General features: G+C 37.5%; 1 protein-coding gene across 5 annotated transcripts; it reads right to left on the bottom strand.

The window, feature by feature from the left end:
• Nucleotides 1-4282: 4282 nt before the first annotated feature.
• On the bottom strand, nucleotides 4283-24415 carry TNFAIP8 (TNF alpha induced protein 8). Of its 5 annotated transcripts, none has more exons than XM_041398412.1 (2): nucleotides 24347-24415; nucleotides 4283-6175 (listed from the first exon to the last, which is right to left on the bottom strand). In XM_041398412.1, exon 2 carries the CDS (start codon nucleotides 6108-6110, stop codon nucleotides 5610-5612), a length of 501 nt encoding a protein of 166 aa, XP_041254346.1. In that variant the 5' UTR covers nucleotides 6111-6175; nucleotides 24347-24415; the 3' UTR covers nucleotides 4283-5609. The 5 variants fall into 5 exon arrangements, with proteins under 5 accessions (XP_041254346.1, XP_041254341.1, XP_041254344.1 ...); XM_041398407.1 differs by lacking the exon at nucleotides 24347-24415 and adding an exon at nucleotides 24114-24331; XM_041398410.1 differs by lacking the exon at nucleotides 24347-24415 and adding an exon at nucleotides 24019-24067.
• Between the last annotated feature and the right edge of the window lie 1535 nt (nucleotides 24416-25950).

Here is a 25950-nt window from a genome sequence, read left to right as displayed (position 1 = left end):
CTCACACAACTTAAATATAACAATATTTTTTATCCACCATTAGCTGCAGCTTAGCCAGAAAAATCAACAATAAATGAATTCTGAAAAAATGTACTTCAAAATGTCCCACAAATGTCTTGCAAATGAAGAGCATTAGGATGCCATGAGGTGCCAGTAGAAACTGGAGAACAACTCTGAAAAGCAAACCATTTTTCTCTTAGAATGATCTGAATTGATGAAAACCTTCAGAATTATATCCACTAAGAAACCAAAACACCTAACGAAAAAACTCCAAGGTATCTAGAAAGCATGATATGATCCACAAGGCCAGCTGCTCTTTTGTTTCTGCTCATATTTATGTGCACAATAAAAGCACATTTTAAACCCAAATATGTAATGCAAACTGAAATAGGAATTCATTTGTCATAAAGCCAAGGAAAAGATTCAGTGTTAAGATTTTTAGAGTAGACAGTGGAAGGCCTTACCTGTAAAAGTAATTTAAATCTAAATCACAGTAACTGTAGGAAGCTCTGCCTTTGTCCTCCACCTACCATACTAAGACTTTCCCACAGGGGAGAACAACAAATAGCAAATAAATTTTGATTGCTTGGGAAAGCTGGGCAAGCAAAGCACCTTCTTAATTACATTGTTCTTAATCATTAAAGTCTGCTTCTTTGATACTGTGTAATTATGGCACATCCCAAAGTTTTAAGACGCCTCTTTTCAATTTGCTCCCTAATAGAAAGAAATGCCGTAAGGGATGTTTGTCCAGAAACTGGTGTTGTGCTAGCAAGTAGAAATTTACAGATGGTTACAAGATATACATCAGCACCTGTATTTCCCCAAGCTCAAAAAGTGGTTATTGATTCAGGAGTGTCTTGCCCATAAATCTCAACATTAAAATCGGAAAACAGAACTCTAAATAATAAAACTGAGTACTGAGAAAAGAGAGGTCACTTCAGCAATTTGTAGTTTAAACATTAAGAAAATTTGATTTGTTACACAGACTGAGCACTATTGTAATTGTGAAAGAAAGCTTTTTGACATAGTGTGTATGGAGATATTATTCCTTTGTTTTTATAGACATAAAAAGAAATCACATGTTAACCTATAATATTTAATACTATATATGAATTAGAAAGCTGCAATATAATGTCAACTGCAGTATGCAGAATTCAGCATGAAAAGATTATTAAAATAGTAGAATGGATAATTATTTCAGAACTTCTTTCCAATGCAAGCTTTCTTGTTCTGTTGCATTTTGGTGTCTTTTTTTTTCCCACAAACTGTATATAACTACATTACTAAGTCTAAACGTTCTGAGTAATAGTCACAGTTTTGCACAGCAATTTGGTTTTAAGATAAATAGGAAACTTTCCCCTCCCAAAAGACATTTTGTTTATGTGAAGTGCATATTACAGAACTTTTCTGGACAGTTATGATCTCTTTTGACAGTTGTTTTATCCAGAGCACAGATGTTTGCCACTTAATCATGAATGTTGGCTGACCTGCCCACATCTCCATAAAAAGCAGTTGTAACAAAGTTTTTCTGCAAATGGTTATGCAAACAGGAATCTTCATCTCGTGTATATGAAGTATACCCTTTGTAATACGTTCAAAAGCACTTCTGGGGAAAAAAAAAAAAGAAAAAAGGCTCACAAGTACATGTACTGAAAATCACACTGATGAGGGTATAGATTATAGCCAGAACAGTATTAGCAGCTAAATCAAGATGCAGATTATTCTTTCAGAGATCAAATTACATTGCCAGGGCTCTCCCCCGCAAAAAAAAAAAAAAAAAAAAAAAAACCAAGAAATCAGGAAAACGGTGTTTATTTGTGGGGTTTTTTTTCATTAAGTAAAGCAGTATCAACTCTTCTCCTTAGATTACCATGTAATGTAATCCTGGGGTAAAAACAGTAGGAAAGGAGTTGACCTATGTTTTAAGTGTCAGCTGCTCAGAATGGCAGCAAAAGGCAAAGGAAAGCTGTGGTAGGCGATCACCACACAGCCAGTGCTCATCCTGGAGAGACCATCCGAACCACGCAATGTACAGCTTACCATCCTACTCTCAACGCTTCCCCTGTACAATGAAGTGGGCTAGATCCTTCTCTGCTAGACCCTGAAAATGAGCACACTCTGGTTCCTTGAAGAGCTACATGCAGAATTCCACTTTACCTTTAAATAGTCATTATAGCCATTAGTACTAGAAGGGGCTGGAAAGTTACTGAAGCCAACTGCCATCACAATGTTCCCTGTTTTCTTGGGAAAATGTAATCTCACTAGGGAGAAATTTGAGAAAGCAATTGGCCTTCTCCTCACTCTATTGTTTTACAAGAATTTATGGGTGGGGTTGAATCTTTTTTTAGAGAGACATGATTTGGGGGAAAAAAACCAAAACAAAACCACAAATTGTCCCACATCAGTTGCTGAAATCTTCCAGATTCCTTATGATCTCTGTACCTCCTAAACAGAGATAATCTCAAGAGAACTCAAGAATAAGGCTTGTAATTTACCCAATTGTGTCTTTTTGTTTATCTGTGCACACAAACATAATTAAGGAGTGGCCAAAAGCCAAAAGCCCACACACAATGGCCCTGATAACCTCCCTATATTTTATTTTCATTGTATGGATGAGATCATGTTTGTTTACATCTTGTAAAATGTATCCAAGGTCTGACTTAGCACTTTTTCAATGCCTCTAGAAGGCTAGAACATTAGTTTTAAGTTACAGAACTTCAACATGTATTTTGATGGCATTAGGCTTTACATATTAACTAAGTGTTGAAAAGTTATTAACAATACATATCACCTGAGGTACTGAGATTTAAATGCCTATTGTAAAATGAATCTATGGTGACTGGATTTTAATGTATTAATTATTACCCTATTAAAACACAGTATTATCAATTTTGCAATACTAAATTATGAGATTATGCTACCCATAATTGAACAGTAAGACCAAAAAAATCTTGTTTAAAAAAGAAAAAATCTATGTCAAGTTTCTGCTAGAGGGTCAATGCCTTCATACAAGTGTACTACAGGCAAAAATGCTGTCAGTTTATTTTTGAATTTTCATCATTAAAGCTACTATTTATGTATGCTGCAGGAAAAAAAAATTAACTGCAAAATATATAGCTTGAGTGCTTTGTCAGAAGAACATGGTAGGTGTTAGGAAACCGAACATAATTGGTTTCTTTCATCATTACGGAACTCACTTTTTTGTAATTTAAAATGAATGCCAGACAAGAACCATTGTCACAGCATCTCAGAAGAATGTAACTCAGTTGTGAGCTAAATATATGTTCTCTTAGCTGTCAAGTTTTCATGCTTATAATCAGATCTCCATGGGCAATTTTCACTTTTTCTAACAAGTAAATGGCCAGACAGTGCAGCTCAGTAAGAAGGTCCTGGGTACTGAAAATGTACATGGCTCATATGCATGTAAGTAGGTGTTAATTATCAATGTGCAAAAACTATTTCACCATTTTTTTTCCCAGAGAAATTCAAATTTCAGCAATCAAAATATTCTGGTTCATGGCCAAAGATAATCTTCTGTGCCTCACACAGCATATAGACGTAATACTGTGTATTATGTGTGTATGCTGTGTGAAGCATACACATGTAATATTGTGTTCTAAACAACGTACTGTCTCCTCCTTTCAGTAACTGTTACCATTTGTTATGAGCTAGGCTATTTTGGGAGAATCAGGACCTAATTTAAAAATAGGATTTGTAGATAAAACTGTTTTAATTTCTAGAAGTCAAGTTCCTTTTTACTCTCACCCCAGGAGGAAGAATTGGTATTTCTAGACAGGAAGATAAAATAAATACACCAGAAACTAAACTCTTTACAATTTGTGCGATTTTCCCATGATGTTACATTTCTATACATGACTTCTGATGGAAATAACACAGTGTTTTTACTGTTTAGGCAAAACATGAGAAGAGATCTTACATGATGCTCCTTCAGATGTCAACCTAATAAGTTACTTCTTGGCAAATTCTGGTGTACTGTCCTTACACCAGTTCCCAGCTGTTTCCACAAAAGTAGTACATCAGTCTTCTCTCCCTGATGAACACCAGTGGCTTCCATAAAATGAATTCACATTTTGAACACATTAATCCGGCAGGTTTCCAGGAATATTGAGAGCCTAATGACCAACCTAACAGCAATTTAACATAAATTTCTCTCTTAAAAATTACAAGTAATGCTGAAATTGTATGTAAGATGTTGCAATGCTTTTGTTGCTGGCACAGTTTAGAATTTAAAATATGATAAGGGAAAAAAAAAGACAACAGAAGTTTGGAGTGCAAATATTCTTTGGTTTACTCATTAAAACAAAAGAACACAGCAAACAGCAAAAACACTGGCAATTAAATAAACAGCAAATTCTTTATATGCTTCCTAACAAAAAGTCTTTGGCTGTTTGAAATGTATTAACTTCATGCTTTTAAGTACATTACAGTGTCTAGAAAGTCACATTTTTTATCCCCAATGTCAAGGCAGAGAGAAGATGAGGAAGAAAAAGGATAAAAAGTAGGAAGTAAGAAAAGAAGAAAAAAATTTATTTAAAATTCCATTTTTCCATTAGTTAAATAGTATATAACACAATGATAACATTAATTTCTGTTTCTACTCTCATTGTACACAAAGCAAATTGGCTTGCAATTTATTTATCAACTTTGGTGAATTCACATGATCATACACATCAGACTAGTATATCAGATATACTGACTCACATCTTTTCTAAAAGAATTGTGACCCCTCCAACCCAAATGATTGATTCTATGATTCTACTAGCAGAATTCTAAACATCTTAAGGAATTGCACAGAGAAGTCACTGTGTTTTATCTTATCGTAGGCAGAGTTTAAATTCTGTACCACAAGCAGTTTCTTGGGAATGCTCTTTCCCAGTTCAACTCTTTTCCTGTAGCTTATTCCTCAAATAATCCCCATGTAGTCAAAGGAAGCAAGCACCTGTGCAGGTCTATAAGGATCTCTACTTGGGGGAGATCCTGCCTTGCAGACAGGAAGTTTTCACCTCTGAGCTGGAGATGCACAAGCCTGCTGTTAAGACTCTATGTGACAGCATCACTGATTTTATTTAAAACTCAATGCTTCATAATGGCAACACTAGGAAGCTGTTATCTGTGCAGAGAGCATAAAAGACTACAACTGAATCAAATATGTCTATTTTACAAGTAAATGAAAGAAATTACAGAGTGTACCATCACCATGACAGTCTGTTACCAACACTAGTGGATTCTGATAGTTTAGAATTAATTCTGTAAATCTATGAAAGCTGCAGATTGTCTGACAGCATATTGTTTTGGTTTAGTATATCTATCTCGCAAGATTCTTACTCTACTTGAACCATTCTGTTTGATTGTCTTTATCAAGCTGTTTCCATAGGCAAAGCACAGTAAGAAAAGTCATGTGCAGTTTTTCTTCCAGATGGACTGTGAATAGCAACAGATAGCACACAGTAAGAAATCAATTAATAAAGATATTTAGGAAAGATTTGTCATAATGTAAAAAAACCTCTTTGCATGCTCCCTTATTCCTTCATAAATCAACAGTGTTCCATCTACAAATAACTCATAGGCAGTCACCTCTAATACAAGTACTATATGTTCCCCTCATCTAGCATTTTGTTGACCCCATCACAAAGTTTCTGCAAATGGATTTTATAAGGTCCAAAGGGATTGTACAAGGCAGCCAAAAATTCACAATCAGAGAAGTGATCAAACACATTGTTGACGCGTCCGTGTGACTTCGCAGTTAGGTGACGCTGAATGATTTCATGCAGCAGCTCTCTACATTCATTCAAGAGTTTGGACAAAAAGTTCCTGTCAAAGGTATAATCCACCTGATGGAAACTCACCACGGTCTTAGCCAGCTGATGGACCTTCTTCTTGAATTTCTCCATCAGTGCTATTTCATCCTGATTGAACTGGTTGTTCCTGTAGAGAATTGCCAATTTGAGGACTATTTTAATGAGGTTTTTGATGATCTTCTCTGCTTCTTTTTTATTTTGTGTATATTCCTTTGTTACTCTGTAAAGCTCATCTAAAACATCACTGCTTGTATCATCGATCAAAGTAGTTGCTATTGATTTGGACACCATTTTTCCAAGGATCTTCTTCTGGGCCTGAATGGCCAGACTTTTGGAATTGAAGACATCTGTGGCCACTAGGAGAAGAAAAAAGAGTGCAGTCAGTACTTCCAAAGAGACAGTCTCTGGACAGCAAGTTGAGGAATATTTCTATATTTATACATTCACAATAGTCTTACTAAGTGCCACAAAAATAATGCAACATAGTTGCAGAAAAAACCCCATATTTAAATCCCTAAAACTCTTTCTTTAGGTTTACTTCTTTCAGACAGTTTTACTTTTGTGAAAATACCAACTGAACTTGCTCAGAAATGGTTTAGAAGCTCTCTCTATATATACGGATTGATGGAATTTCAAATTGAGGCAATAAAACTGCCATATTTGCTCAGATAAGTCACAAATCTGATCTGATTCTCACATTCATAGTGAAATCTGAAATCAGGATTATTTCAATGTCGTGACAAATAACCCCTGCTACACAAACAGATAATAATTCAGTGAAGCAACCATTATAAAGCTTTTTCCTGCTTAGCATTTTACATGATCAGTGAATGCAGACACCACACATTAATTTTTTAAAGATATCTATTTTATACATTTCTATAGATATCCATGCAGAAACACAAAAGAAATACAATATACCACGATCAGCAAACAACACTGAGATTGTCTGGATGGAAACTGAAGACACTGGTTTTCAGAAGAAAAGCAAGCACACATTTCCATGTCCTATACTTCATGCAGTAAAATCAAGACATTTACTTTCTAGGGATTGTCATAACAATTGTGGGCATACCTTTTAAAAGTATCTTTTTGTGACCAATGAAGTAGATCCTAGACTACATTTCCACTTCTAAAATTATATTTGATTGCATTAATACACCCATTGACTGGTTTGTACTTTTGTTCAAAAGAACAAAAAGTTCTTGTTAGAAAACCCCAAACAATCTTTCAGAAACTTGACTTGAAATGTTATCACTTGTTCTGTTGTCAGCAACAATTTTTTGATACCCTCTCCATTAAGACACATGTGAGTTGGTATTTGCAGGTAGAATTGTCTGGGAAAAGGCTGCTTTTGTGCTGCAGCTCTCCTGGAGTCTCAGACAGGGGGAAGGAAGACTACATCTGTTTACATTTACTATACATATGAAAGGTTTGCTTAGCAAACACTGGGACTGGAAATATTTTATTTTTTTTTCTTTTAATGAAAACATCAACTCTGCAGATGTTAGACAGTAAGTCCCTGAATTTGGAAAAGGTTTCCTCCTAACTGCTGGTATGTGGGCAGCTGGGTGTGTTCAGACTAAGGGTGCCTCAGGGGTTCCAGCAAATAGAAGAAACTTGTCCTTCAGGACATGAAACACAAATCTCTATTTTTAATTCAAGAGTATCTTTGAGAAACTTAATAACAAGCTCCTTTTTTATCATCCCATAAACCTTCAAGCAGGTTTGTTTGTTGCAACTTTCAGTGCATATCAGTATTTTGTTTTGAAACACGAAATGTCTGAGCACATTTTTGAAAATCTTTACTACCAGAGGACACTCAAAAACCAAAGAACCCCTTGTTAACTATCTCGGGCAAAGCTCTCAAGATCACAAGACAGACACACTTCTCAACCACAAAGACACAGGAACACATTAAAGATGCTGAGCAGTCATTTTGAACTGAAAATATTTGATTTTCTTTCTGTCTTTTTAAAGCTAAAACTGCAAGAGTTACTATTAAAGTAAAACTAATCCATGTTTTCCAAAGGGTGGTCAAATACTACAACTCAACAGCCAATTCTTTACAAAGATCTACGGACAAATTATAACTTTCTTTCTCTTCCAGGAGAAAACAGGAATATCAATTATTATTTCATAACTTTTAATAATTAAAGTCTTCTTAGTAATGGTCATGATGTCTTCTTTCTGTCACTCCACATGGATATGGATGTTCCTACTAAGAGCAGTTACTGTTTGGCAGTATGCTAAGTATTTTACAGTTTTTCAACAAAAAAACCCTCTTATATTACATTATTTCACATTTTACAAAGTACAACTCAACACATAGTTACCTTTGCTAACCAAAACAGGAACTGCTCCATTTCAAAAGCTGCCGAACTCTTAAGGTATTTTTCTAATATCTGTCCAAGTTTTGGGGCTACCCAGCATACTTACATACTTTGCTACTTAGAGCAAAGTAGATACTTTCTATCTACTTTGCTACAAGTACACCAGAAGTTAGTTTCATTTTCCCTGTGCTGTTACATGGGTTCTAATTTAATTATTAAATATGTAAATTTCAAACTTCAATATTGCAGCCAATCCAAAAAAGGAATTTGTTAAGTCTTTGTAGTTTATAATCAGAATTTTTCCTCCTTACCAATGACAGAAAGAGTTAAAATTTATTTCATGGCTTGAATAAAACTCAGTTTAAGCAGTAAGAGCATAGAGCTTCTTCAGAATGAACACACATACTTCCTTAAATAACAGTAAAGCTATTACTTACTTGTTCATCTCATGTAATTGCAGTTTTTACTGCTGACAGCAGAAAGAGAAGCAAAACACCCAAGGTGAAGACTGGCCTGTGGCGTATTTATTTTGGTAAATGCAGCGCACACTTTACCGTGTGCTTTGAAACATTGTCAGAAGCTATCACAGAGAGAATGTGGAGTTTTCCTCCTCGCTGTAAGGGCAGCTCTTCTCAGCTACCTTTCTCTCCTGCCTGCAGTGCTTTATTTTCCTTTGGCACCTCAAAATGCAAAAATACATCTCAGTGGTTTCACTTCCTCGAAGAGAGCGCTGAAAGGAAATTGCAGCGCCGAGCAAGCAGTGCAACACTGAGGGCTGTTCCTGCCAACTGACAGCAGGAACAATTCACAGACAGGGAGGGAGAAGAAAGGTCCTGTGACTCCAGAGGACAGGTGACGTGTCAAGAAGAGATTTTAAAACATTGACCTGGTATCTGCAAGTGGCGATGCTCATCAGTGTATCAGAGGTGCCTGTCTCACAGGTTGTGCTGGGGAGGGCAGTGCTCCCAATGCAAGGGCTGCCAGGCACCCCCTTGCAAACTTCTGACTGCAATTTCAGACACCAGCACCTGAAAATGCACCTTTATACAACTACTTAGGGATGACTCTATGTAGACACCTTTTTAAAGTGCTTATAGTAGCTGGCCTGGATGTCTGACCACACCTTCTGTGTTGACAGGTTACATCCTTGCACTTTATACTGAAATAATGTCATTTCTCTGGTGACCTGCAGGTAATCCCACTAATTTTAAGCATCTCACAGTTTGGTTTACCTCATGACTGCTCTTTATAGCTCCAATTTCTTTCCTCTGCAGTTTTATACTTTACTTTTTAAAAGGTTATCATCAAAAAATACCCCTTTGACATCAATGGGATGTCATTTTCTACACAAACTACTCAAGTAAGCATGATTATGTGCAGTGAAGCCTTGCCTCCACAGAGGAAAGTAGTCCAAGAGGAAAGGCTCTTGGAGGAAATCCTGCTTCCATTACTTTGAAACTCACAGAATCAATCTTTGGAATAATACAGACATCTGCAAAATCTCCTAATTTATTATTTAAGCGAGCAAACAAGGTGCTAAAGACCTCCTACAAAAGCTATGAGCTTAGTGATTATGAAACTTTTTGATTTTCATAGCCAAGCACACAGTGTGTGTGTTTAACACGGTATTTTGCATATTAAAATTAATAAATTCTGGACATATAGAATGTGTGGTATTTATTCTGTGTTTTTCCCAAAATATTTTACCATACAGAGGTTTTCCTTAAACTGGGATGGAAGTGTAAACTTTCAGTGAAAATTTAAAATTGTGGTTAATAGACTCTCAGGAGACTGCTATAAAAGTACAAGAAGGCTCATACTTATGGCTGCAATGCTGACTTTTCCCTCACATGGAAGCCAGCAAACCTCCCTCTGTACTGTGGCAAATGACTATTACACTATTGCCACATACCCTATGTCTCAGCTTTATTTAAATAAAAAAAAAAAAAAATAAAGGTAGTATTTGGGAAAAAACCAGCTTATTTTCTTCCACAAGACAATAGTCTACGGTAGATTCAACATCACTCACAGCTAGCTGAGTGCATGCAATCTCATGTACACTGACAATGAATACTTGAGTCAAAGAGTATTTTTAAACTTCACATTGTGAAGAAGCAGGGGGAAAAAAAGCATCCACCAAAAACATTACAGTGAACCATCATAAATTCCATAGTCAAGAGTTGAGCTTTCTGAGACTCACTGTGTTGACAGAACAGTCCCAAAAGAAGAGAAAATATGACTGTGAAACACTGCTGCCTGAGACCCAGTTCTCATTTTAGTGACTGGAACACCACGTGCTGCACAAGACCCAAAAATGATGAGGGTTTTTGGGAAAAAAACATCAGCATGGGCTTGAGAGGAAAGGGACAGCACTGACTGAGGGCTTCAGGCAGAAAAGACTATCACATAGCACTGAGAAAGGTGGGCATGGACTTCCTGCTGGGAATCCTGTGTGGATGTGTGTGTTTGCCTCTCTACAGACTGTGTGAGAACAGCTAAAAGCCTGCACATGCCATACAAATTGCATGTTCAGTCAGACTCCTGTAGTGAAAGAGCACTATTTCCCTGGAGGTAGGCAACTTGAAATCAAGTGGAATTAGTGTTATGCTCTCTGAGTGTATGTGACCATGAGTCATGCACCTCCAAAATCATGAGATTGCCTAGATATGAAGGAATAAAAGAATTACTGAATTGTTTTATTTTTTTTTTTTTGTTTTCTTTTTTTTTTTTTTTTTGCCCTCTGCTTTCTGGGTCTTCACAGGTCTACTCTTGTTTTCAGGAATGACACAGACCAGAAACATAAAAAAAATAAATACAGAAGTATATAAATATATGAATTCACATATAAATACATGACTTCAGTAAGGTAAAGCTACAATGGTGATAAACTACAAGAGTTAGCACCACTGAACAAACAAGTCCTGAGGTACAAAATAGGCAGAAATAGTTACAAACCTGTTACCAAGGCTGTAACAATTTTCACAATGTAGTTATTATATGTCAATATGATTAAAAAACTTGAGTGGTAGGATACAGACTATGAAGTCTTCAGATACGAACAAGGTAAGTTGATTTTTCTAGCTGCCAAATGATATATATAGCTTCTTCTTAATAACCATTTGAGTGAGTCACAGTTTCAAAAAGTTTTTTTAATGCTGTTGTCTTTTTTCTATTTTAAGAGAAGAGTCAGTGCTCTGATTCTTATCTCAGTGCTTCAAAGTTTCCTGGGTAAAAGGTATGCTAAAATCCTTACAATCCTTCCCAAAATTCTTCTAGAATTCCTTCCAAAAATACAGCAGCTCCCAAACGGCCACTTCAGCATATTAGCCAGTCTCCACATTCAAAAGCATTTGTTCACTTATTGGCTTTTTAAAGCCGGTGAAAACTGAGGCTTGTATCAGACATGCAAGACCAGAAACACTCTGAGAGCTTTCACTCTTCAGCCTCAAGACACTGGGACTGCAACTTCACAGCTGGCTGAGGGCAGGAGTGGGAAGAGACCAGGAGAGCCACATAGTTCATCGACAGAAGGATGTCAGCAGGGCACACGGGATGGGCAAGCATCACCAGGCAGTGGAAAAACCAGGCAGCAAGTGGCCAAGTGCAGAAGGGGGAATGAAAAAAAACCCTCAAACAAGGGCTCTGTACAGTACTTGCTTCTTTCACATGCACCACTACTTTTTTAATTCATGTACACGAGGTCCTTATTGGAAGATCAAATATTTTACTTGGCACCTTGCATTTAAAAAGAGGGATTTATATATGAATACCGATTTTAACTAGAAAACAGTTTTAACTAAAATTTTCAATGCATACAAAGCATTCTTTCATGAGTAACATTTGCCTACAGTTCTCCTAACAGGAAAATTGTACTAAATTCTGTCTTACCATAATTGTTACCAACCGAGCATACGACGAGAATGCTAATTATTCAAGCAACATGCACTAGTTCTAGCATTCACACTGGAAGACCTTCAAAAGGAAAAAAACCCCATCTGAAGCCAAGCTTTATGCATGGCAAATATTGCATGAGCAGTCTTACTGGATCTGGAAGTCAGCTATGAGGCTGCAAGTCACTCTGGAAAAACATTTAATCAAGCAATTTCAGAAAAAAATATGGCTAATTAAGCATTTTTGAAAGTACAGAGTATGTCTGATCTGCATACTCATACTGAAAGTGAGCACATATTGATCTACAGAAACATGGGAAAAATAAAAGACAGCAAACAACATTTAGAACAGCTTCTTCCAATAAAATGCTCAGTAAGTCACTGCCAATATGTTTGCAAAACACATGTGATACTGTTATATGCTTCTGGATTTTGCTATTTAATTCTAACATTAGTGTATTAAAATGTCCAAAATTTTACAAACCACAAAAGATGATCCATATTCTAGCTGCAAAAACAAAACCAAACCATTAAAAAACCCCAGAAAATAAAATACTTTTTTTTGTCAAGAGGTGAGAAGAATTGCCAAAAAATGTACCTGAAGGTTAAGTCTGGGTAGACTAGCAAGGAATTATGCTATTTCCAGTAAGAATGTTGCAGAGTTTTGCAGTCCCATGGGAGCAGTCAGTGCCAACAAGTTATTCTGGTTTTACATGCTTGTGCTTCCCACAGCCAGCCTATGCATCACATGATACATATACTGTAGCTGATTTAGAAAATTTAAAAAGTCTCCTAAAAGCCATTTTCCCCAAAACCTCTGCATGTGTTTTAATTAACAGCATAGCTTTAAAAACAAGGAAAAAAAAAATGAGATTAACTTCAGATGAGTGCTCTCAGAATATTTCAGAATACAGTGGATATTAAACCAAGAAAATTACAGTCACACAGAACAATGTCATGAACTTAATTTGGTATTTCAGTCCTCTGCCACCATTTGTTATCCTTGTTGGAATGTAACAACTGGTGCAGTGCTTACGTTAAGTACACAGCCTGTATATTTCAGCTGTTGGTCTTTGCAGGGCTGTATCAGGTTCCTCTGTATCTACCAAGTGTCCATGCACAGTGAATAATAATGCTGACAAACCTTCTTACAGGAAATTCAATGTATCTTATGTCATTCCTTCCAATCAATCAAATGCAATGCAGGTACTCTATATTTTGTCCAGCCTTAGAAATACATACCAAACTGCATCAAGGCAACAGTGCCAAGCTCCCTAAGCCAAGTGGCACTCTAAATTTGAAATTTCAAAAAGCGGTATCTAATTGCTTGTACAACCATCTTGGCAAAAATAATGCTTTCTCACAAAAAATTAACCCCAAAACACTTAGCTGTAGGCACAGGAACTACATACATACATACATACATATATATATATATATATATATATATATAAAAAGAGTTCCTGGCTTGAACACAGAAGGAAAACCTCAGAGGCCAGCAGCCCTGGAGAACTTGGAATCTACTGGAGAAAATTAAACTTGATATGTTCAAAAATACAATGAACTGGAAGGTCCAAACGAGATGCCAATGTGGCATGAGAGGAACAGGGAACTCAATCTAAGGCAAATGTCACAACCTGGCCATTAAAATGCAAAGGGCATGTATTTGAATCACATGTAAAGAGTCAAAGCAGAGGCTTCAGAGAGTTCAAATGACACAGAAGTTTGTGAGGGATCTTACAATGTCTTTGAAACTAGTTAATAATGTTTTTCCTGTATTTCTAGTTCTGGCTCTCTGTTCTTCTCCCTGTCCATCTGTAGCTACAATGTCTGTTTCTTACAGAGAAGATGGGACTTCCTTGGTATCTGTCTTTCATTTTAATGTTTAAAGCAGGCTGGATTGCTACCATTAACTTTATGTGTGTGTAAACACATACAAAAATGTATATATGTGCGTGTCTGTATATATGTGTGTTTGTATATATATACACACACATATATATAACTAACTTCTGAGGCACTGAAGACTGCCACAGCTACAGGCCAGCTGCATAAAATCTAGTAGTCTAGTCAGGGCTTTCAGTTCTCAGGTGTCTGTTCGGCATATTCATTTGCAATATCAACACTGAAATGTAGATTATAAAGCATATACGAAATTATCCCATTTAAGAATTTTACCTATCAGTTATCTGCTGTTCTTTAGGCCTAATACACCAGTGGCACCCTTCATCTCTTTTTCAGTTTTTAATTTTTTACTACCCTTTTTTTTTACTAGAAAGGATAAATTTTATGGCATCCAATGCATGGCTGTATGACAATATGCGCTCTGTCTGCCTTCCATACCACTCACTCATGGCAGCTTCCATGATTATGGAAGACTACAACTGGTGGCTGAAATGGTAATTTTCTCTGCACACCTAACATGTTTACTTTCCTATTCCACAAGGAACAAAATAAACCAACTCCTCAGTTTTAAGTTCTTTTCCCATTATTTAGTAGCTACAGCCTGTTTCCTCTGCATCCATACTACTACAACCTTTATCCAAACATGCAGTCATGAAACAAGAGGTTGAGTCTTTTTTCTTCTTCTCTTCTCCCTCACAGGCTCTCCAAGACCCAAGCACATAGTTTATCTTCCAGAGGTTTTGCTTTGTCTCATCTTTGTTTCCACTAGTGCCACCCAAACCCACCTTTAAAATATTTGACTTAACAACACCAAAACTCGCAAACATAACTTAAGACTGTCAAAACACCAATCCACTTCCCCACATAAGAGAAAAAATAGGTCTTCAATATTGTTAGTAATTTAATCTTCTTCTGTAAAATTGAATCTTTGGTTAAATATTATGTCTGACCTTGTCATTCTCTTTTACATCAGGAAGCAGTATTATCTGGATACAGAACTCTGTTATCTAGCAAAACAATAATAATCCTATTTATTTTTAAAGGTCGCAAGTATATTTACTGACTGAAAACTGGACAGCCTCCAGAGGTCCCTGTTCAGCATCAAATCTTCTGTGATTTGTTAAACCTGCATGTTCTTTGTAATTCTCTTCTTGGGGTAAAGCATATGAGACTTGGCTGCACTGTTTTTTACAGCTGTTGATTGACTGCTGCAGAATTTGACAATTCAGCTTCTTTACTCTGCAGCGACATCAAATGACATTTTCAACTAAGCAATGGACAGCACCGATCAGCTATGAAAGGGCATAAAATAGCAAGAAAGGCTGTTGCACCTTGAGTTTTCCAAGATTATTACCCATAGTAAGAAGGAGGGAATGCAAATTTGAACCAGAAGAAGGAAAGCCTTCAAGTGGGGAACAGAAACACCATCAACCTAAATTTCAAATGTTTGCACTGAAATAAAAATGTCAATACTTTCTCTTTTTCTCACCATAATGTTGTCCTCTCCTCCCCAACTGCATGACATCAAATAACAAGTTACGAAAAAGGGATCAACATTTATCTGCAAGTTACTGATTTTAATACCAACTGCTTGTTGCAAAGAAGAGTTTAAACATACATCCAGGACCCAACGTCTTGCATCACAGAATTTAAATCTCTAATTTCCAGCACTGAGGACAAGGCTGTGAGCTTGATGAGGACATATCGCCACAAGACACGAGAGTCAAACTTTATTCCTACCCCTTCCTGAAGTATCCACCATTTCTGTGCGCAGATGCTTGAATTTATTATTAATTGTTTCAAGTTCCTAAAGAAGTTGACATCACTATTCCTCAGTGAATGTTTTTGAAACTAATGTTTTTAAGTGAACAGAAACATCCATTCATTTTCTCATTTACAAATAGGAAAAACATCCATTGGAATCAGTAACTAAAATATTCTCCGGAGTCATCTGCTCGTTTCTGTTAATATCAAATCCAAATTTTATTCTTTATAGAAATAAAATTGCCTTTGTAGAATAGTTTTGCAAAGTGGACATAGCAAAAGTCAAACCATTCCTCATGAAAGAGTCAGGTTTGAAAATAATGGAATTTCTGCATTTTTCAAAGGTTTCTCCACACCTCTTTGAAGTTAATTAAATGGATGCTTGTCTGTGCATGCACTCAGTTTTTTATTAATTGCTGTATGAATGTAAATATTTTGGGATAGAGACTTGAGGGTATCACATTCTTAGAGATCCAGTAAAATCACAGGGCATCTAGCAATGCCTTAGAGAAACTTACAATTACTGGCCTTCACAGATACATAAAATCATCTCAGAATATGTCCCTGGAATTTCAGGTTTCAAACCTTTCAAGGATAAATGGTCTCAAATAAATTAGGTGCTTATTCCCACTTTACTGCAATTTATTCTCATTACTGCAAACTGCCAGCAGGAACAGGACTCTGCAGACACTCTGACATTTGTACATTATCTGTCAAACTAAAACGTAGGTTTTCCCTATTGCTGTGCACAGCAGACTATCGGACCTTTCACTACTAATCTGCATAGTTACAAATGCTGATACTAAATTCTGAGAAAGGTAGGGAAAATTAAATTAGTTTATACAGTGTGTATCCAATCCTCTACAGTGCTTCTGCTGAAACAGTTCTGTGGGGAAGATTTTGAATGCCAAGTTCCCCAGACTGAATCCAACAGGCCACCCAGAGATGTGAGCTCTCTACTTCTCACTGCCTGCCAGCTAAACACTAGAAATGAAGCACACACTAGAACTGGGAAAGGGAATTAACTGATGAAACTGAGTCAAATCATCACCCAATTTGGTCAGAGAATCTCAGCAATAGGAACAAAATTTGAGAGAAAACATCCCAACGTTTTGAATGTAGAATGAATATCTCTAAGAACAGGCCTCTCAGTTTCTCTCCTTCTCCCTCAAAGTAAGACTGTCTCCAAATGACAACGGGTTTAAGGCTCGTGCTTTTGCTGACATGATGGTTAAAACAACCAAGATTTTGGCAGTTGCATTTTATTGCTAATCCCACTGTGTATCCTGTTCTGTAGTCATGACAGAGATGCATCCACAAAACAGGAAGTGTACACCTACCATTAAAAAACACAAGCAACTCATCAAATATAATTATGCAAACCAAGAAAACATGAACATCTGTAACTTTCAGATTTCCCACCATAAAAAAAAACACCTCAGTGTCAATATGCATAAGGCTATTGTTCAGATTAGTGCTACTCATTAATGCAGAACAGCCAGTTTAAGTACTCAAATTTCTTACACAATCATAAACAGCAGTTGCTACTAGTAACAGTAATACTGCTGGATGCTACTGGATCTAGAAATATCTAGCCAATATGCAAACATGAAAAAATAATTTTTAAATATGAAAAAAAAGTAATTTTTGCTTTAAAGCCATTATGAAATAGATTAAACTATTTTAGCTGACTACTTCTATTGAGTATGGAGAAATTAAAAACCAGAAATTGTTTCATGAAATAGCCTAAAAACCTTTCTGATTATGAAATTATCTCCTTTTACTGCATTTTGTAGTCTAATTGTAGCAAAAAATAATTTCAGAAGTTTGAAATAACACCTGCAACTAAACAATTGAGTGGAGACGGGCTGCGTTTTGCTTCTCAAAAAGCAGCATTTAAGAACCCTTCTGAAACTGTAATATTTAATGGAAGATTTGACCAAATAATAAAATCAATACTGATAAAAAATGTTGTGTGTTTTTGGATAAAAACTGCAAATTACAATCACTGTTTCAGCCTTTCATTTTCCTTAAGCTATTCCTGGCTAATGTATAACAAAACACTCATGATTCTTATAAGCAATTCATTTAGCCTGTTACTACATTTGGAAGTAGTACTGGTAAAGAATACAGCTTTACCAAATGTGCGCGCAAGGCCTTCCCTTACCCAGATATTTCTTTTGATTCTGCAGAGATTTGCTGACTTTAGCTCCTGGCTTCTAACCTCTGTCTCATTTGTGGCAGTCCATTGTTTGCCAAGTCCCCGAAGGAAACAACCCAAAGGTGCAAGTACCATAATACAGCAAATGCTATAATCACAGATAAATGAAAGGAAGACTGGGAAACTACGTCTCCAGTACAACAATTTCAGAAAATGAAAAAGTTATACTCATATAACTTGAAACCGAAGTACTTTCTTCCATTATGTGGAATACTGTGAATAATATTGGGCTCCCCAATATCTCTCCAAAAAAAGGAGCTGCCAAATAGAAGCAGATCCTACAGGCTGTCACCAGCATTACTAGGGAGGTGGGGCACCTGATACCAAAGACATGTTGAGAGTGCCAGGTTTTATGAAAATAACAGTGGTCCTTACCATCACGTGCAATTTGTTACTGAATAGTCACAGAGCAGGCAGAGCCAGGCTCTTTTTGAGGGTGCACAGAAAAAGAGGGCAGGAGACACAGGCAGCATCAAGGGAAAGTCTCACTTGGAATGACATAGCAACTGTGCCCAAACACCGAAGCACTAGAAAAGTGGTCGCTAGAGAAGCGGTGGCATCGCCACTCTGGAAGACAATATCAATGCAACTGGAAAAAGCCTGAGCAACCTCATCCAACTTTGAATTTGGATCCAACTTTAAAGCTGGCTCTGCCTTTAGTGAAATGTTGTGCCCAGTGACCTCTAGAAACTCCCTAGAGCCTCAGTTAATCTATGATTCTCTCCATCAGTCAGATAGCTCAAGGGACTGTATCTTATTTGAAACTAAGCATGTGAACCTTGCAATTCATTTTGGATAAAAAGATTTGATTGCATAAGTATAATTATATTAATGGAATTTTCTCAAAGCAATCTAGCATTCAACCCTACAATCACAGCTAAATGATTAACCTGTTAAGTTTCAGTGATTCTCTGAAGTAATCTATCAGCTACAGCCAATGTTTATCCCATGGCCTGTGCTCAAATTACCACCTAGCTTCCTCATCTGATCCAGCTGCACAGATTAATAAATACATGAGGTACAAAGTGTCCTGCAGAAAACAACTACTGCATATGGACTTCCAAATGTGTTATACATCAAAAAACAGCAGTTCAACTAATTAAATTCTGAGCCTGTAGGAAAAACAATCAGAGTGGCCATCTGATCCACTCACAAACAGGTTATCTCAAAGACGACCTCGATGTGGCCAGGAAAATAAAAACAACCATTCTTTCAGTTTTGAAGGGGAGAGGTGCAGAGCTTCTTACAGAGTCCTATGGCTTAACAGCCTGAAGTCAGTGCTCTTAGTGACAGAGTCAAGGGCCCACATCTCAATGAAGCTGCAGCAGCTGTGCTACAAACCATGGCAGTTTTTGTCCTCATAGACCTTTTATTTCCTGCATCTTGCTTCATTAAATGTACTGTCACCCAAACTACACTAAAAAAAAAAATCTACCACTTCCAACTTGCCTGTGTACTGTACTCTTACTCCCCCTAAATTTCCCATTGCTTCTTCTTCATTAAGGTTTTATCTTCTTTATTTTCTTTTTGCCCTGCTATTTGTAGCTCTGGCAATGCTTTCCTTATGCATATGTGATCGGGTTTTATAGCACCTGGCTAGTAATTCTTTCTAAACTCTCACAAGCTTATTTTCTTTTTTCCTTCTTTCCTGTACTAGAGGGATACTTTTTTCCCTATCACCCTGTCCTATTAATAATTCCAATTAACTATAGAAGGGTTTGCACAAAAGGCCGAATTGTCAAGCATTGCTATGATTTACAAAGCCGTGTACATGATATGCACAGCCAGCAATCTTTTCATTCTCATCAACAGTAAGAAAGTTATCTGTGAGATATAAAAAAAAAAAAAAAAAAAGTTCTCAAATTGAGTAATCAAGATCTCTAACACATGCACTGGGGCCAGATGATTCTTCCTGCTTCTGAACTGAACTGTCCAGACGACTACAACAAAAGGCCCCTGTTTGACTGGCCTTAATGTTTTATGAAGATTATTATCTTGACAAGGGAGGCTAAGCAAAGAGCAAGGAAAACAAAGGAAGTCCACATTTTCTAGTCTTTCGGGTGAGAGCAGAAGGTGATTCAAATCTGTGGGGTTAAGTACTAATTCTGTGCTCCACTTCTACAGTTTGGATTTCCCCATTCATGGCCATACAATAAAAATAGGTTCTAACAAATGCTAGTTTTGGAATTAGTGGGATGGAGAATGACACATTACTGAGTCCCACTGATGGAGTAGATGGAGTAAGTGGACTGTAGGAGCACAAGAGCAGTTGACTTCTTGTCTACAACAAAATTCTAGCTTGGAAAACATTCACACATGACAGGTTGACTACAAAATGTCAAAGCAAATCCAGTACTACTTACAGGAGGGAGTACTAACTTCTTGAAACAGTGACTGCTCTGTGATTTTATAACCCCTGTGTTGTTCTGAGCTCTAAAGGGAACAAAACAGGTGAGCTCATTCCTCACTAATCTCATTTGGATTAAAAAAATGCTAATCATGTCTAAAAAAATCTCCAAGCACTTGTTGGAATGCTCTGATCTCTCTCTCTCCTGAAATGTGGTATTCAAAACTAAGTATGAAAAAGGTGCAATGCAGGCTCTCACTTGTATCTGAGTTTGTTTTACAGGCTTACATTCACTCTGATTATCTGTTACTATTTTACTTTTCCTTAGACTTCTCCCCTGTTGTTTTTAAAATATATTGCATAAAACCTGTAGCATGAGGTTGAAGTTCTCTGGAGCTTTACATAAATTCCTGTTTCCCTTTACTGAAGAAATGCATTTGCATCACAATAATCTTGATTGGTGTTGCCTTGTATTTTAAAATGTGCACTCATGATACATAGTTTTAACACGGCAGGACTAATAACATTTCCTTCAGATCTCAAAAAGGAATTCAGTCAAATCAAAGCCTGAAATCATTTGGTACATGGCAGGTGACATGCCACCAATCAACACGAGAATGAAATTATGCCATGCAGTTAGATGCTATAGTCTTCTTATGGACTTTAACACACAATTTGTTTCATCTGGTGAAAGCAATGAAAACAAGAAAATGTGACAGGGTTATTTATATCATGACAGTTGTTGGAATCTGTAAATGCAATACAGATTGATGCCATAAAGACACATGCACATATTTACCACAGCATTGTGGGATACAGATGAATACAAAGATTGTTCTGAAGTTACTGAGCCGCGTGGCAGGAGGAAAAAAAACCTGTTTCATGTTACCATTCTAATACAGACCATGAAGACATCAAAGGCAGAAGCTGAAAACCCCACATACACTGCCGCATACCCTATATCCAGCAATTAGTGTAATATGTACTGGGGTAATGCCTGTCTTCTAGCAATGTCTTTTTAGTCTCTGTTACTGTTAAAAAAGTTAGATTTTACTTGAGGTCAAATGCTCTACCTTTATTTGATTAATTACAAAAAGAAAATCTTCAGGCGTAAGCCATTCAAAATTTACCTTGATTTTGTGTTTCATTATAACAGTGGATATAGCTCAATTTTATACTAGCAAAGCCTACAATCTTCGATCGTGTTATGTAGATTTTTTAAAATAATCCACACTATGTCTACTTTTATGGACATCCCAGTGTTCTCCAATTACTGCAATTCCCTCGTATAACGTAGCTGAAAGTGATGTATTGCTCACTTCAGCATCAGATCATTGGCAGAGCATACACAATGTTCAATGTTATTACTGCACCCTCAACTCTCCTCTTCACTGAGGGTGATCTTCCAACACACAAGAGTCATGCCTGGAAGATGCAAGTGACCTTCAGAACTCCTCACAGACCCCTTTACTAGCTCCTGGCTATTTGAGAACCTCTGCCTCAAGGACAACAAAAAAATCTGCCTATGCTTACAAACACCATTAAACCGACATTTCTCATGTAGCCTTCTCTTCCTTTCACTTTTTAACTTGTAGCAGATGAGCCACTATACTCTTCATCACTACTTTTGGCCTTGAAATGCACAGGATCTGGTAAAATACCTGTTCTATAACTGTCCAAGTGTACCCTCTACTCCTTCCATAATCAGGAGTTACCTCCTGATTCCCTAGGTGGACCATATAGTTTGTGGGTAAATCAGAATTCCTCTTTTAGAATGACATTTAGTCTTGCACCTAAAACAAAAATCAACAACCTCCCCTTTGGTAAACCACTTGAAAATGATATATCCTCAATGTCAAAAGACTGAGACACACATTCAGTTTGGATTTGTGAAACATCCATTTTCTTTATGCAAAAAAACCAAAGTCTCTTCATGAAACACAGCTTGTTGAAAGATTCTGCTACATAGACTGAATCACTACCAATATACGGGTATTCGACTGCACTTTTCAGTATTTTATGCTTCAATAAATGTACAATCAGACTAGCCAAAGCAGTGTGACAGCTGCAATTCTACATTTTTACCTGTTAATCCCAGTTTTTATTCACATACACACTTTTCTCATGCTTTTTCTAAATTGTTCTTTTAAAGATGTGAATACATTACCAGGGATATGTTTGCAGACTGACTGAAAAACCTTCTCAGTGACATCTGTACTTCATCTTCCCACAATGGTTGCTGTTTCATTTTCCATTCTAACACATTAAGAATAAAGAACAGCAAAACCCAAATATTCCCCAAGTTAAAAATAAGTAATCAAAAAGATACCTCTTTTTTTTTCTTCCCCTGTCTCAGACACCTGCTTCAAATGTTTGGGGTTTTTTTTTCAGCATGAAAATCCTGGCACCTCAAATTGTTTATGAAGAAATGTACAGAAAGGCAAACCTATTTGATTTTAAGAATCAGAGTCATCTAACAAAGTAAGACATTTCTTCAAACAATAACATTTACATTTCAAATATAGCCAGCTTCTTAAAACTGTCTGGAGCTTCCTGTATGAAACCAGAGGATCTTTCCTGTTACAGCATGCAAGCAGATCTCTCCTGCTGTAAAACTGAAGGAGTATGTATATATATTCTCTTTTTCAAAGTTTCTATAGAGAAATAATTTTTACAGTTCTGCTTTTCAATAAATCTGTCCTACAGAATCTTCTTGGAAAAAAAAAAAAAAAAAAAGAAAAGACAAGCTGCCTTCTGGTTCTGCTGTTCATTTGACAAGAAGAAAAATATAAGGATTATTCTTATCAAAAGAGAGGCTATTGGGCTCCATTACTTACCAGGTTCTATCAGCATTATTAGCATTAATTCTCATTCAGTGCAAGGAGACTTTTTTGCAAATCAACAAAATCCTCTTTTAAGCAAGTAAACAGATACCCATGGTAATCTTATATTCAAGTGAAGGAAGTTGTACAGACTGTGAGGGGAAAACCACCTGAAACATTGTGAAAAGTTCTTGTTTTCACCAAATACAAAATGCTTAGTTGCTCTACTACTTGGGGCTTTTCTGTTGGGGCTTTTTAAGTTGTTTTTCTCAGCCATACTGGATCTCTGTATGTTTGAATCCCCCTAAGGACTTTGTGTAACCATGAAACATCAATTCTATTCTAAGAAATCCAGCATACAACCCCACCACTGCCCTGTTCCCTCATCTATATAAATGCTCTTTTGTATATAGGCACTTTCAGGAAATTGCCCTCCTCCTCCCCCGCTTGCTCCCCACTGTCCGAATCCCTCTCACACCCCCTCCCCCACGATCAACACCAGGGAATAATTGCATTTTTGTTGGAGCACTTCCAGCCCCTCCACACTTTCCAGTCCAGAGGCAGCAGTACGCCGTAGCTTTGGCACTCTCCTCTGTTTTAACACACACACGAACACTTATCCGCAGGGAAGTAAGGGGAATCAGCCTTATTCCCAAAATAATGACCTTTCACTTCTCCCCATGCAACTTCCTCTTTTGCTGAAAAATACAGCGCTCCCAAATTAAAGAAATCTTCCTCTTTCGACATTTGGCTACCAGCATTTTGAAACACTATTTCTCCCACTTATCTGTACTCCACGTGTGAGTAAATTACCATCGCCGAGACAGATACCCCTGGGTGCCAACAATTCGGTCACTTCCTATCCCGCAGGACTTCCAACAATTTTGCAAAGGCCTTTTCCCCTCCCCCCCGAATACCCGAAAGCTGAAGGGAGCAGAAACTCTCCTCCGTGCCCGGAGAAGCAGCGTGCGCATTTCCTCTCCTGCGAAGATAAATAGTTTTGGAACCGTACCTTCCTTGGGTTCATCGGCTTCCGAACTCATGGTGTCAGGCAAGGCTCTGGGGACCAGATCAACGCTGACGTGCGCGCTGAGATGCAGCCGCAAGCCAACTTCTCTCCCTCTCCCTTTCTCTCTCTCTCAGAAGGAGGAAAAAAAAAAAAAAAAAGAGAGAGAGAGAGAGAGAGAGAGAGAGGGTTGGGGTTTTGAGGGGAAAAGTCTACGGATTCAGCAAATCACAACTAACCTACTTGAAAAGGATCCCGCCCCTTTCTCAGCTGCACACAGTGATTGTCTGAAAAAACAGCACCTTCAGAGAAACCCCGATTTTACTCGCCAGCTGTTGCCGTTTATGAATCTTATTCTCCCCAGTCTGTAGGAAGGGTGGAGTTTTCACTTGTTGCAGCTTGCCAACGTGGTATGAGAAAGCAAGCAGGAGAGGCCAAAAAAGCCCTGAGTGCAGAGCAGTGTCTGATTGCGGTGACTGACAGTCACACCGGGGCTCCCTTAACTTGCAGGAAGATCTATTTTAAATAGTTTTGTTTTTAAGCACAAATTGTAAATTTCAACACTGTTTGCTATCTGGAATTACTTCTGCAGCCTCCGTAATTACACTGACTAACACTGGATGACTTAATAGGTGCTTAAAGATGAGAGCTAGCAACGTTCTTTCAGGAAGTTTAAGCAAAATATTTTTCTTTCACTCATGCTCAGTGCATGGTGCCGTCTACCCCGAGACTAGCGATTCACCTTACATTCTAGGGAAAACTAGGAAAACTAGGAAAACTATTCTTTGTGCTACAGTTACCCCACACACAACCCAGAAAAGGCTGATGTTTTTAACCACTACACGAGACAGTTTTACAGCAAGACATCGGGGTCTTGAGCAGCCACCTCCCAGTTTGCAATGCCTCACACATGCCTTCAGTGCAAAATCAGGGGGAATCACTTGGAAGCCTGTTCTCAGTTAGGACAGACTCCAGTAAAATCGTTATCCTGGGGAACCTGCTTACTCATTCAATGGATTTTTAGCACAGTGAACAGGACAAAACCTCGCTGGAAGCATGACTGCTCTGACAAAAGGAGAGGTGTGGTCCCTCAAGTGGAGGCCTGATGGCACTGCCAGCTCCAACATGCAATCAGATTCCCACCTACCTCTCAGTCTCACGGGGTTAAATGTGTGGGCCTGAAGGGCTGTCAGGGTCTCCCGCAGGTAACATCATTAACAGCTATTAACAGCTAGCAAATGTCTTACTGGAGTCAAGTAGAAGTAAGTGGATTTGTATTTCATGGTGAAGTTAGAAAGAGCCAAAGCTGTTAGCTGCTCTGCACTGAGGCACAGAGGAAAAAATAATAAACTGTCCAGATTGTAACTTTCCCTTGGACTCGTTAAGGCTTAAACACTCACAAAAGCTGGGAAGACCAGATGTAGGTAGGATGGCCTTGTAAATAACACATACAGCATGAATTCTTTACCTACAGCAAAGCTGCTCTGTGGACTGGGGTAAATAATACTTCCGAATGTTAGCACTTTTATCCTATTTGCAGTTATTTTATTATAAGGACTGTCCTCAGCCATGTACTCCTCCCAAACCTAAAAAAGGCAGATTTCCTTTTATTTAAAGGCTTTTAGTGACACTGCCAATTTCTTGTTTTGCAATGCACATAACTCCACGGGTTACTTAAAGATATTCCTTAAGAAACTGGCTGTCTTCTGCAGGCCTTATCGCCTGTAGGGTACAACGCTGCATCCCTGAAAGCACAGAGAATGAAATTGAATATTACCCTAACTACATTACTGGAGTAGCTAAAGAAGCCACATTTTCAAGATTAAAAAAGGAAGAAAAAAAA

The sequence above is a fragment of the Onychostruthus taczanowskii genome, unplaced genomic scaffold (genome assembly GCF_017590055.1).
Source record: "Onychostruthus taczanowskii isolate IOZ18803 unplaced genomic scaffold, ASM1759005v1 scaffold147, whole genome shotgun sequence".
In the NCBI taxonomy this organism is placed as follows: domain Eukaryota; kingdom Metazoa; phylum Chordata; class Aves; order Passeriformes; family Passeridae; genus Onychostruthus; species Onychostruthus taczanowskii.
This window is presented reverse-complemented; position numbering and strand designations above follow the sequence as displayed.